The sequence below is a fragment of the Cervus canadensis genome, chromosome 19 (assembly GCF_019320065.1).
Source record: "Cervus canadensis isolate Bull #8, Minnesota chromosome 19, ASM1932006v1, whole genome shotgun sequence".
Taxonomy (NCBI): domain Eukaryota; kingdom Metazoa; phylum Chordata; class Mammalia; order Artiodactyla; family Cervidae; genus Cervus; species Cervus canadensis.
The window spans coordinates 52,264,278-52,278,028 of NC_057404.1; the positions used below are offsets into that span (position 1 = coordinate 52,264,278).

The 13,751-nt window shown below is 38.0% G+C and overlaps 1 protein-coding gene across 2 annotated transcripts in view; it reads right to left on the reverse strand.

Moving 5' to 3' along the window:
* The window catches only part of LOC122422205 (bifunctional heparan sulfate N-deacetylase/N-sulfotransferase 4), a 286,857-nt gene that overhangs the window by 91,371 nt on the left and 181,735 nt on the right, over positions 1 to 13,751 (reverse strand). For both annotated transcript variants that reach the window (XM_043438525.1, XM_043438526.1), the window contains 2 exons: positions 12,097 to 12,282; positions 10,094 to 10,222 (listed from right to left, as the gene is read on the reverse strand). In XM_043438525.1, the coding sequence (XP_043294460.1) occupies positions 10,094 to 10,222; positions 12,097 to 12,282 (315 nt within the window). The remainder of the gene's footprint in view (positions 1 to 10,093; positions 10,223 to 12,096; positions 12,283 to 13,751) is intronic.

The window sequence follows — 13,751 nt, forward strand, 5'->3', positions numbered from 1 at the left end:
GCGAGCACTAATTCATAATGTACTGCACCTGCTATTAGATTGCATGGAATTGGAGATTGATATACACAAGAAAGAAAAGCTCATTAGCCAGCCTAGGTGTGAGAAGGTTCAGGAGACAGTAGTGGGGAAGTCTATCATTGCAGTTCCATTATTCTCCACTGTCAATTGCAAGTACACCATTCTTTCAGGCACATATTTTTTTGTTCACCTGGATTTGCAACTGGCCAAAAACAAAGGTTAGTGAGTCTAGGCACTGCTCTGGACTCTGGATGATGTAGTGCATTTCGTGGCTCCAGCTCTGCCATTTTGAAGCCTCTGAATCAGAGAATATTTAGATATATCTGTCAAAAAACTTAGAAAATTCTATTTTCATATTGTTTTTTGTGAAGCACAACATTAAAATGAATTAGAAAAAAATATTAAATCCAGCAAGGCATATTCATTTTAAGCTTTTATAGTTAGTGGTGACACCATCTGATAAGACTCCAGACTTCCTCGACTACAGTCAATTGTTGCATATTTTATAGGGTAGTGTCTTGACTTGAATGATAGTGGGTTACCTGGTGTAAGCTGTTTCACCTCATACATGATTAAATTATATTTCTTCCTGCCTGTACAAAGATTATATTGAAAATACAGGAAGAATTTGGCACTAGGGAAATACATGTTAGCATTTGACAAGTGGGGAACAGTGCAGGCAAATATCAATATGTGATGAGGTCATGATGGAATCTAAAAAAAAAAAAAAAACAGGAGGAAGTTATCTGAAAGTTAAGTGGACAGATGCTTAGCTATTCTTTTGAAATGCCATTCACACAGCTTTCAAGTCATTTAATTTTCAGTTTTTTACATTAATCTGGGCAAAACAAGTTGGTATCTAAGGAAATCAAGAAACCCCAATTCTTGCAGTTTGCTTAATCAAAATATCTAATGTGCAACAATAACAGGAGTTCATATATGAGTCAAGATGTAAAAATATATTCCGATTTCCATTTTCTGCTTTATGGTGTATTAGAAAATAATGACATATTTTAAAACGTGTAAAACTATGAGGACAGCATGGCAGCTAGAATCAAAATTAAATTAAAAAAAACTATTTGAACATGCATAAAGAAAAATATTAGCGACTTTTGAGCACAGAATATATACGGGTCTGTTCTAGAGAAGGGCAACACAAAATAATGTGAATTCCTAAAGTGGAAACTGGGCAGAGAAAGCAGCTACCATAGTCTTGGTGTGATTCATGCCTTTTTGATTGCAGAACAGAGCTGTGGAAGTTATAAACTAGGAAAAACAAAATACAAACAACTAGGTAGGACCTCTCAAGGGTATTTAATCCAGTCCCCTTCCTCAAGGCAATAAGAAAGAACTCTATAGCTATTGATTCCATTTTAAAGTACTCTAGAGAGGGAAATTCCAGGATACTCCCTCATATACCTTTTCCAGCTTTTATTATCTTCATAGGATATGCACATACAAATGAATCCAGAAACTGTTCGATCAGTTCAAATGATCTGCTAAATCTGGCAGTAATATTTCTTTCAGGATACTGATGACAGAAATTTCTTCCTCTGCTACTTCCTCCAATACATCTACCACTGAATATCTTCTCATTTTACAGAATTTTTTCATTCTTATGCTATTGTTTTTGTTTAGTCATTAAGTTGTGTCCGACTCTTTGTGACCCCACCAGGCTCCTCTGTCCATGGGATTTCCCAGACAAGAATGTTGGAGTGGGTTGCTATTTCCTTCTCCAGGGGATTTTCCTGATCCAGGGATCAAACCCATATCCCCTGCATTCGCGAGGATTCTTCACCACTGAACCACCAGAGAAAGCCTTAATTCTTATTGTTGATGTTGTTTCACTAAGCTGTGTCCAATTCTCTACAACCCCATGGACTGGAGTACACCAGGCTTCCCTCCTTCACTATCTCCCTGAGTTTGCTCAAACTCGTTTCCATTGAGTCAGTGACGCTATCCAAGCATTACATCCTCTGTTGCCCCCTTCCCCTCCTACCATCAATCTTTCCCAGCATCAGCATCTTTTCCAAAGAGTCAACTCTTCACATCAGGTGGCCAAAGTATTGGAGCTTCAGCTTTGGCATAAGTCTTTCCAATGAACATTCAGAGTTGATTATTAATTCTTTTACATGTTGATAAATTGCCGTTTCCTTTTCCCTCTGACCCTACTATAACTAAATATGTAGTGCTGGTTTGTAATATGTAAAATTAAACCTACTTCATATTTTTTATGTTTTATAACGAAAAATGTATACCTATGTCTAACTGGATAAGAACAGAATCACACAGTTTTAGCATCAGATGAGATATTAAAAGTAATAAATTCGACATTCCTACAAAATTTCTGTTTATACAGCTTCAGTGACAAGGAACTGAATATGTCATGAGGCAGTCCATACAATTTACTGGCAGATTTAATCTATATTTATATAATATTTATACTTAAATAATGCTGGAACTTGTGCACTATTTTCTTTGAAAGTAATTTTGGGACTTTTTATTATTGCCTGTTAAATTTCATCTTGCTAGATTTGGTCTGTTACTTCACTGTGCTATGTATACTAGGTATTATACATTATCATCTGATGTATTTACCATGACTGCCACCTTTGTATCACACTATCTTATCCTTATCCATCCATTCATTAATATACTGAAAACCCAACACTAAGAACAAAAATCTGTGGATCATTTACAAATCCTCAGAGAAAATCACTATGTGAGAGAGATGCCACAATATAAAGAGTCCATAGTATTTCCAGGATGTGAAAGTGTAGGTCATTATTGAAAAATGAAATAAAGTGAGATTGGTCTTAAACCTTTAGAGTTTATACTAACACTATGATCACTTATCCTACTTATAAGCACAAAGACATTGGTTTTCCATGTTCAAAATCAGTTGAAAGAGTAGGTAGGAGAAGTGATCATCTTTCTCTATGATTTCATGGATGTTGACGCTTTCTACTGAAATCATATCTCCCCAAGGGACTTTGATACCTAACAAATGCAGTCATAGACCTCTCCTTTGGGACAGGCTCTGTGAGGATACAAATATTCTTTAGAGTCAACATATTAATGATCTCATCTTGAAAACATACCTTCACATCAATGAATTTACAGGCTTTTTTTCTTCAGTTCAGTTCAGTCGCTCATTCGTGTCCGACCCTTTGTGACCCCATGGACTGCAGCACTCCAAGCCTCCCTGTCCATCACCAGCTCCCGGAGTCTACCCAAACCCATGTCCATTGAGTGAGTGATACCATCCAACCATCTCATCTTCTGTTGACCCCTTCTCCTCCTGCCCTCAATCTTTCCCAGCATCAGGGTCTTTTCAAATGAGTCAGTTCTTCGCATCAGGTGGCCAAAGTAGTGGAGTTTCAGCTTCAGCATCAACCCTTCCAATGAATATTCAGGAATGATTTCCTTTAGGATTGACAGGTTGGATTTCCTTGCAGTCCAAGGGACTCTCAAGAGTCTTCTCTAACATCACAGTTTAAAAGCATCAATTCTTTGGCGCTCAGCTTTCTTTATAGTCCAACCCTCACATCCATACATGACTACTGGCAAAACCATAGCTTTGACTAGACGGACCTTTGTTGGTAAAGCAATGCCTCTGCTTTTTAATATTCTGTCTAGGTTGACCATAACTTTTCTTGCAAGGAGCAAATGTCTTTCAATTTCATGGCTGCAGTCACCATCTGCAGTGATTTTGGAGCCCCCAAAAATAAACTCTCTCACTGTTTCCATTGTTTTCCCATCAATTTGCCATGAAGTGATGGGACCAGATGCCATGATCTTAGTTTTCTGAATGCTGAGTTTTAAGCTAACTTTTTCACTCTCCCCTTTCACTTTCATCAAGAGGCTCTTTAGTTCTTCTTTGCTTTCTGCATAAGGATGGTGTCATCTGCATATTGATATTTCTCCCAGCAATCTTGATTCCAGCTTGTGCTTCATCCAGCCCAGCATTTCTCATGATGCACTCTGCAATAAGCAGGGTGACAATATACAGCCTTGATGTACTCCTTCTCGTATTTGGAACCATGGAACCAGTTCCATGTCCAGTTCTAACTGTTGCTTCTTGACCTACATACAGATTTCTCAGGAGGCAGGTCAGGTGATCTGGTATTCCCATCTCTTGAAGAGTGTTCCACAGTGTGTTGTGATCCACACAATCAAAGGCTTGTTGTGGTCAATAAAGCAGAAGCAGATTTTTTTCTGGAACTCTCTTGCTTTTTTGATGATCCAGCACATGTTGGCAGTTTGATCTCTGGTTCCTCTGCCTTTTCTAAATCCAGCTTGAACATCTGGAAGTTCATGGGTTCATGCACTGATGAAGCCTGGCTTGGAGAATTTTGAGCATTACTTTGCTAGCATATGAGATGAGTGCAACTGCACAGTAGTTTGAGCATTCTTTGGGATTGCCTTTCTTTGGGACTGGAATGAAAACTGACCTTTTCCAGTCCTGTGGCCACTGCTGAGTTGTCCAAATTTGTTGGCATATTGAGTGCAGCACTTCCATAGCATTATCTTTTAGAATTTGAAATAACTAACTGGAATTCCATCGCCTCCCCTAACTTTGTTTGCAATGATGCTTTCTAAGGCCCACTTGACTTCACATTCCAGGATGTCTGGCTCTAGGTGAGTGATCACACCATCGTGGTAATCTGGGTCATGAAGATCTTTTTTGAACAGTTCTTCTGTGTATTCTTGCCACCTCTTCTTAATATCTTCTGCTTCTGTTAGGTCCATACCATTTCTGTCCTTTATTGTGCTCATCTTTGCATGAAATGTATCACTTCTGGTGCCTCTCTATTCATAACAGGACACAGCTACAAAAACTTCCAAGCTTACATTATCTTTACTTCAGTCATCACTTCCTTCCCTCTTTCTTTGTTTCCCATTTTATTTCACTCCCTTCATGTCTTTTCCCACCTCATTTCCTCATTTGGTGTGATGGCTAATTTTGTACCAACTTGACTGGACCACAAGTTACTCAGCTCAAACATTATTCTGGGTGTGTCCATGAGGATGATTTTGGATGAGATTAACAACCAAATTGGTTAACTGAGCAAAGCAGATAATGTGGATGGGTCTGATCTAATCTGCTGAAGGCCAAATAGAATGAAAAGTCTCACTTTTCTGTGAATAAAAAGGAATTTCTTCTGCCCCATTGCCTTTGAACTGATCACTGTTTTCTGTTTTTGTTTTTTTTTTAACCTGCCTAAAAACCTGAAGTGAAACACTGGCTCTTCCTGGGTCTCAATCCTGTTGACTTTGGGGCTAGAAATACACCATCAACTGTTCTGGTATTCAGGCTAGAGAATTTCTATTGAAACTATACCATCAGTTCCCCTGGGACTCTAGCTTGTTCACTGTAGATTTTGAGGCTTGCCAACCTCCATAAACACATGAACAAATTTCTTGTAATAAATCTCTCCCCCACAATCCTCTTAGTTCTGTTTCTTTGAAGAACCCTGATTAATATATCTGATAACTTCTGCTCATGCAGCTCTAGAACTAAGCCCTGTTTTAATCTGGGTTCCGTCAAATGCTACCCACAGTCTGTCTCCCTAGAGAGCTGAGTAGTGTCTACTTGAATTGCCTATGACTACACTGCTCAGGTTTTGAGCAGCATTATTCCTTACTCCCATATCTTTGTGGATTGCTATTTGTCTGATCCCAGCTTCATATCGCTGTACATAGAATGTCTTACATTATCCACACTGTTAATCATCTCTAACATTGCTCCTTCTTCTTTGTCTATCTGGGTTTCCCGCCTTTACTCATGAATCCTACTTTAAGATCACCATCAGTTCACAATGATAAAGTAAGTACAGTTTGTTATTGAAGTCTAGAAATCTCCTGAAAACTCCCCTCTTCCATTGTTCTATTTCTCCTGCAATTAAAATAACTTTGGTTGGCAATGATAAGCTTTTTAAGTGAGGTTAGTGTTATTTTGTCAGTTTACAGCAAGCGCTACAGATATAAGTGCCAAATAGTCTTCCATCTTATTTAAAGGACCAACTACTAGCCTCCAAGTAATGATTTATGCACGCTTGCATGCTAAGTCACTTCAGTCATGTCCGCCTCTTTGCGACCCCATGGACTGTAGATTGCTAGGCTCCTCTGTCCATGGGATTCTCCAGGAAAGAACACTGGAGTAGGTTGTTGTTTCCTTGTTCGGAGGATCTTCCCGACTCAGGGATCAAACCCAGGTCTCCTGTCTCCTGCATTGGCAGGTGTGTTCTTTACCACTGACAAGGACCAACTATTAGTCTCTGAATAATGCTATATCAGTTCAGTTCAGTTCAGTTGCCCAGTCATGTCCTACTCTTTGTGACCCCATGAATTGCAACACGCCAGGCCTCCCTGTCTATCACCAACTCCCAGAGTTTACCCAAACTCATGTCCATCGAGTCGGTGATGCCATCCAACCATCTCATCCTCTGTCATCCCCTTCTCCTCCTGCCCTCAATCTTTCCCAGCATCAGAGTCTTTTCCAGTGAGTCAGCTCTTTGCATCAGGTGGCCAAAGTATTGGAATTCCAGCTTCAACATCAGTCCTTTCAATGAACACCCAGGACTGATCTCTTTTACGATGGACTTGTTGAATCTCCTTGCAGTCCAAGGGACTCTTAAGAGTCTTCTTCAACACCACAGTTCAAAAGCATCAATTTTTCAGCGCTCAGCTTTCTTCACAGTCTAACTCTCACATCCATACATGATCACTGGAAAAACCATAGCCTTGACTAGATGGACCTTTGTTGGCAAAGTAATGTCTCTGCTTTTTAATATGCTGTCTAGGTTGGTCATAACTTTCCTTCCAAGGAGTAAACGTCTTTTAATTTCATGGCTGCATCACCATCTGCAGTGATTTTGGAGCCCACCCCCCCCTCCAAAAATAAAGAAAGAGTCAGAAATGATGCTATATATGGAGTACTAAATTCATAATTTTTGAAAAGCAGAGTTATAAATCCATCTCTTTAATGACAAGTAGCCCCATGGGCACCCAGGTAGTGAATATCAGTAACAATCAGACCTTGGGGCTAGAGGTTCATGGGAGGGAATCATCAGTGTTCTGATGCTTATCCCTTCCCCTGAGGAGGGGACAAGGGCAGATTTGGGGTTGGGAGTGTAGACCCAAAGTGAAAACAGTATGAAGATGTGACCTTTGCTTCTGTGAAGATCAAATTCTCAATTAATGGGGGAAGGAGGAAAGAGAAATATTTCCCATATTTGCTTTCATTCACATTCACACACATATATCGATTCTCAAAAGTATTTTGTGATGTTATTGATTCTTCTAAGTCTCAGTGAGCTTGAATTAAACACATACAAAATGGAATATCCAAAAGGAATACTTTTGAGGAACATTGAGGATTGTCTAGTTTATACATTTGTCTTACAGGAGAGCAAACAAGTTCTGAGAAATAGAATTTCTTACTAAGATCATAGAGCATCCAAGCTCTTCCTCAGTTTAATGGAATCCCAACAAAAGAGACAGTTCTGTTTTGTTTTTAATAGTCCTGCAGTTTGAAGAGGTTTGTTGATTACTCATACTCAGATAAAGCACTCATTCCCCATGCTCAAAGTCCTTCAAGCTAGGCTTCAGCAGTACTTGAACTAAGAACTTTCAGATGTACAAGCTGGGTTTAGAAAACATAGAGGAACCAGAGATCAAATTACCAACATTCATTGCATCATAGAGAGAGCAGGGAATTTCAGGAAAAAACATCTATTACTGCTTCACTGATTATGCTAAAGCCTCTGACTGTGAGATCACAACAAACTGGAAAGTTCTTAAAGAGATGGGAATACCAGACCACCTTACCTGCCTCCTGAGAAACATGTATGTGGGTCAAGAAGCAACAGTTTGAATTGGACACAGAACAACTGACTGTTTCCAAATTGGGGAAAGAGTACATCAAGGCTGTATATTGTCACCTTGCTTATTTAATTTCTATGCAGAGTACATCATGTGAAATGCCAGGCTGGATGACTCACAATCTGGAATCAAGTTTGGCAGGAAAAATATCAACAACCTCAGATATGCAGATGATACCACTTTAACTGTAGAAAGCGACAAAAAACTAAAGAACCTCTTGATGAAGATGAAAGAGGAGGGTGAAAAAGCTGGCTTAAAACTGAAAACATTCAAAACACAAAGATCATGGCATCTGGCCCAATAATACATGGCAAATAGAAGAAGAAAAAGTGGAAGCAGTGTCAGATTTTATTTTCTTGTGCTCCAAAATCAGTGTCAGTGACTGCAGCCATGAAATTAAAAGATGCTTGCTCCTTGGAAGGAAAGCTGTGACAAACCTAGACAGGGTATTAAAAAGCAGAGACATCACTTTGTCCACAAAGGTCCAGATAGTCAAAGCTATGGTGGTTCCAGTGGTCATATATGGATGTGAGAGTTGGACCATAAAGAAGGCTGAGTGCCAAAGAATTGATGCTTTTGAACTTTAGTGTTAGAGAAGATTCTTTAAAGTCCCTTGGACTGCAAGGAGATCAAACCAGTCAATCCTAAAGGAAATCAACTCTGAATAGTCATTGGAAGCACAGATGCTGAAGTTGAAGTTCCAATATTTTGATCACCTGATGGGAAGAGCAGACTCATTAGAAAAGACCCCGATTCTGAGAAACATTGAAGGTAAAGAAGAGGGCATCACCAACTCGATGGACATGAATCTGAGCAGACTCTGGTAGATGGAGAAGGACAGGGAAGCCTGCAGCACTGTAGTCTATGGGGTCTCAAAGAGTCAGACACAACTTAGAGACTGAACAATAACATGCATTTTTGCCCCCACTTCCCTACCCCTTCAATTCAATTTATGAGTTTTCATCTATATACGAGGTAGGTTTTTATTTACTTTCTTCATGGATTAAAAATAGCATATATATTAGCTAAATTTATTTAAACATACCTGGAGCTTCACCAGAGACAACTGAACCACAGTTTTTTTTAAAGCATGAATCATTTTCTCTCAGTATGAAAATTTCTTACCAAAACAAGTTAGACATAGCGTACAACTCACTATTTCACATTTTCTTGTGTGCAGTGGGATGTAAAGAAAAGGACATGACTCTCTAAAACCTCAGAAATGGAATCTTTAAGGGAAAAAAATTGAAAAAGCTGAAGTAATTGCAACATTATCTAGTGACAATATATTCCCATATTGCTATAATTTTCCACACATAACTGGAAATAAAATTGCAAAACTCTGAATAATCAAAGGGCACAATTAAAAGGGGCAAATTTTCTAGCTTTGATTCCAAACAAAATTAATGAATATTTTAAAAAGAAGCCTCAGATGACCCTAGTATTTAAAGATAATGCATAGTTATGTATTTTCATGTAGAAGGAAATGGCAACCCACTCCAGTATTCTTGCCTGGAGAATTATATGGGCAGAGGAGCCTGGCGTGCTACCGTCCATGGGATGACAAAGTGTCAGATATAACTGAGGAACTAACACACACACTGCGTATTTTCAATGCAGCTTTTCATTGTGATCATTTTTAGAGATGGAAATATGTATGTCTACTGATAGACATACTACTACTTGAGCTAGAAGCAGATTCAACTTACAGACAAAATACACACCACCGTATTGTGAATGTTTTTGGCTGTACTCAGTCATGTCTGACTCTGTGACCCCATGGACTATGTAGCCCACCAGGTTCCTCCATCCATAGAATTTTCCAGGCAATAATACAGGAGTGGGTTGCCATTTTCTTCTCCTGAGTTTCTTCCAGACCCAGAGATCGAACCCACTTGAACCAGTATCTCTTGCTAGACAACTGTATATATGTCTTTACTACAATTCAAGTATAAGAGTCAACGTTGAGATATTATCTTACATTTAATTAGTATAGTGAACACATGGATCTTAACAAATCTGTGTTTTTCTTGATTGACCTTCATTAAGGGAATTTAATAATTAGATGTAGTCTAATTTCTCTCTAGTATTTACCATCTACTCTTGTGAGAAGGTTGACAACGGAAACAAAATGAAACATATTTGAAAGGTCTGATGTTATTGTGAAAAGCATAAATAGGATACTTACTGGGTTTAGAAGGATTGTGAGGAAAAGTTCACCTCCTCTGATACTTTTATCCAATTCTTGGGGACCTCCTGGATACTCTTTGTAGAAAATAGTGTGTGTGAACAACCCACAGGTCTGTCGAGGGAGGACCTGAGGAAAAAGAAAAAGCAGCATATTGACATGACTTAATTGAAAGTTCCATTGCTGTGTCATGACTTCAGAGTCTGCATATCATCATTCCCATTGGAGTTTCCCAGTGGATAAAGCCAAAATCTTACTGTAACCAAGAGTCGATGCTGGTGTAATTATGTAAATATTGAGAGTTGCCCATTCAAAGTCATAGGACATATACATTACAACATTTTCATTCATGCCTATAATTTTCACCTACCAGCTGAGTTATGCTACAGGATTGGTTAAAAAAAAAAAAAGGCTTCTTAGGGTTAATTTAATTTAAATATAGAGATTCTCCAAGGTTACATTTTTCATGGTATTAGACCGTTATTTTCCTTGATCCTGAAATACAGTTTACGTGTACTTACATCTCAGAGTCCTCAGGCTCTGAGATTCAAAACAATGAGTTTTCATCAGCCTCACCACTCTGTTTTGTTTTTACTACTCTGAATTAAAGTTTTAATCCCAGTAGTAGTCAAATTATCTAATGATTGCTTCTGGTATGTCTTGAGGCTAATTCTGTTGTAACTCAGAATGTTCAACAGAGAAAGCAAATAGGTAATTTTATTCCAAAAACTTTTTATTGAATAATAAACTACTTATAATCTAATGGGGTTGAGGACATGTATTCATTTGCACAGAATAACTATTTATTCTTTGCTTAATTTTAAAAATCTAGGTATACGAAAATAAATAGTGCTGACTTAAAGGAATGTGTCTATTTAAAAACATATCAAATGGTTACACTACTCAATTAAGGGAAAACTGCTTTCACTCTGATCTGCAATTATATCAGAGTAAAACTTTTAATATCTCCTGGATTTCTAAGGACATCAATACCTTTAGTTGCATTTTCAATAGATCCATTAAATCTGAGGCTTCTTTAGGTCCTCTAGTACCAATTTACAATAAAAAATTAAAGTTTTATGATTAATGAATGTTGAGTATTATCTCTGTTAATAAGTGTCCTATTACTTTTTCTTTGGTTTTAGATACATATTGGGTAGAAAGATAGATAGGCAGATGATTCCAGTAGTAACCTGAATAATGGGTTGAAAAGATGTAAATGTTTAAAGGAGGGAGAACAGTTGTAAACCTTTCCTATGATCTTGGCAACCAGTGATGAGAATATGACGTAAGGCACTGGATGTGGGGATGGATGTTTTAAGATGAGCTATTTTATTACAAAGCAAAACAAGACAATCTTTTTCATTCTCATCTAATAAATTCCCATCTAATATACTTTTGGTTTTATTTTCATTTGCAGGAACATATGCACCACCCTTCCATCAAATTATTATTTTTCAGTTAATATATTTGAAAAGAAAATATATACCTTCATTTTTATAATATGCTAGGAAGAGAACAATGAAAAACTGCTATCCTAAGATATTCTTCAGTGTCTTAAACTGAAAATAAACTGAGTGGATAAATTTAGCTCTTGGATACTATCTGTTAGATTCTGTCTGTTTATAGTGTAGTGATTTGAGAGGTGTTTTCTTGATTTATGAACCTACATTTTGCCTAGAAAACTCTAAATAGAATCAGCCAAACAAATGGACCTGGAGAAACTCCCCAGAAGTAAAAGGTCCCCAGACAAATCCAGAAATGGCAGGGGATGACCTACATGAAACACACTTCCAACATTTTGAGCTTGTCTCAAATTTGTCAAAACTACCCCACAGCTTAAGAAGCAAGTCTATAGCCAAGCAGTGTATTAATGTGTGACCATCATGGTGTGCAAGGGATTTATGATACTCATGTAAAAGAGTTTTTTTGAAGTTAGATTTTGTCTTCATTCCACATGTAGGTACTGAGAGCCTTCGATACACACAACAATACATGCTCACCATGATGCTATTGTGAATGAAGCCCTTTCGGTAGCGTGCAGGTTTCAAATGCGGATACTCTTCAGTGCTGGTGACCTGAATACCCCAGACCTTCTTCCAAGCTGCATACAGCTGAATATGAACTGGGTAGACCCCTGAGTGATGTGGCGCCACGGCGTAGCCCATGTTGATAGGTATTCCATGTTCCTAAAAGAAAGCCAGAATGACATCATATGACATGTGGTCGGTTGAATTCAATTAAAATCATTTCCACAAATACCTATTTAGGATACATTGAATTCTATGCTAAGAATGAAATACATAAAAACTAATAGGATGGCATTTTTGTCCTTCAGTAACTCATGATCTTATGATAGTCATAGTAAATTCATTGGGCATGTTGCTCAGTCATGTCCGACTATTTGCAAATCCATGAACTGTAGCCTGCCGAGTTTCTCTCTCCATAGAATTTTCCAGACAAGAATACTGGAGTAGGTTGCCATTTCTTACTCCAGTGGATTTTCCTGACCAAAGGACTGAAACTGCATCTCCTGAATTAGCAGATGGGTTCTCTACCAGATGGGAAGCTAAGATTAATTCTGAATTTTGAATACAGAAAGTTTGGGGGGAAGATAAGAAGAGGACATGGCCCTTCCTCAGAAAAGAGAAAAAAAAAAAAACCCAAAAAGCACATGTATAAGTTGCCCTACTATGAGCAAGAATAGCACAATGTAGGGTGTGTGTGTCTATAATGTTGAAGACAACCAAAAAGGTAAGTATGTGCAATAATGTGATGAGCTTTTACTGTTAACATCAGGGGTTGGGAATTAATGTATTTGAATGGCATAGACAAGGAAGCTCTGTGATCATGGAGGGTCATGACTGCTCTATGTCTTAGGGAGCAGGATATAGTGACAACATGCTAAGATGAACCAGAAGTGAGGAAGAAGTGAATCAAGCCTGTGCATTACAAAGCTATTGCAATGGTGCAGTTTAGAGGGAACTGTAGATTGTTGGTGGTCAGATTAAAAGCCTACGAAAAAATGCCATATGAGACTCAGTGATGATTTGGATACAGTGGGTAAAGGAAAAGTGAAGACTGGTTTTGGATCTTAGCAGCTCAATTTATTTTTATAAAACCTACTATTTACTATGAGAGACTTGTCTTGGGTAAACAGTGAACTCTAAAGGAAAAGAAGGATAAATTTAAAACAATAACATGAGAAAATTATAGAAGAATGGTATTACATTGTAAACTACATCATATCAACCTATAGTCTTCTAAGTTCTGCTTCTTTGTATTTCTCCCTTTAAATGCTTATCTGCTTTATAAAGATGACTTGAAGGATAGAATCTCATCAATTGAGGGTATAAATGACAATATTCAGTAATACATAAAGGCTGACTGAATCAAAAAACAGAACACAAAAAAAAGTATTGACTTGACGATTGCCACATATATTTTCTATCGTATGATACACAGCACAGGGAAAGAATTCAGTCTGGCATAATAAGCAAGTAGTGAATGGATCACGTATCTATAATGCCTAAGTCAATGCCACATATTCAGTTCAGAAGATAGGCCCTAAAGATTCTGCTAGTCTCCTTCATTCTTCCTTTCACAGTCTGACCCTCATCTATTACAATAAATGGCTCTGTAGAAAGACTGAATTATG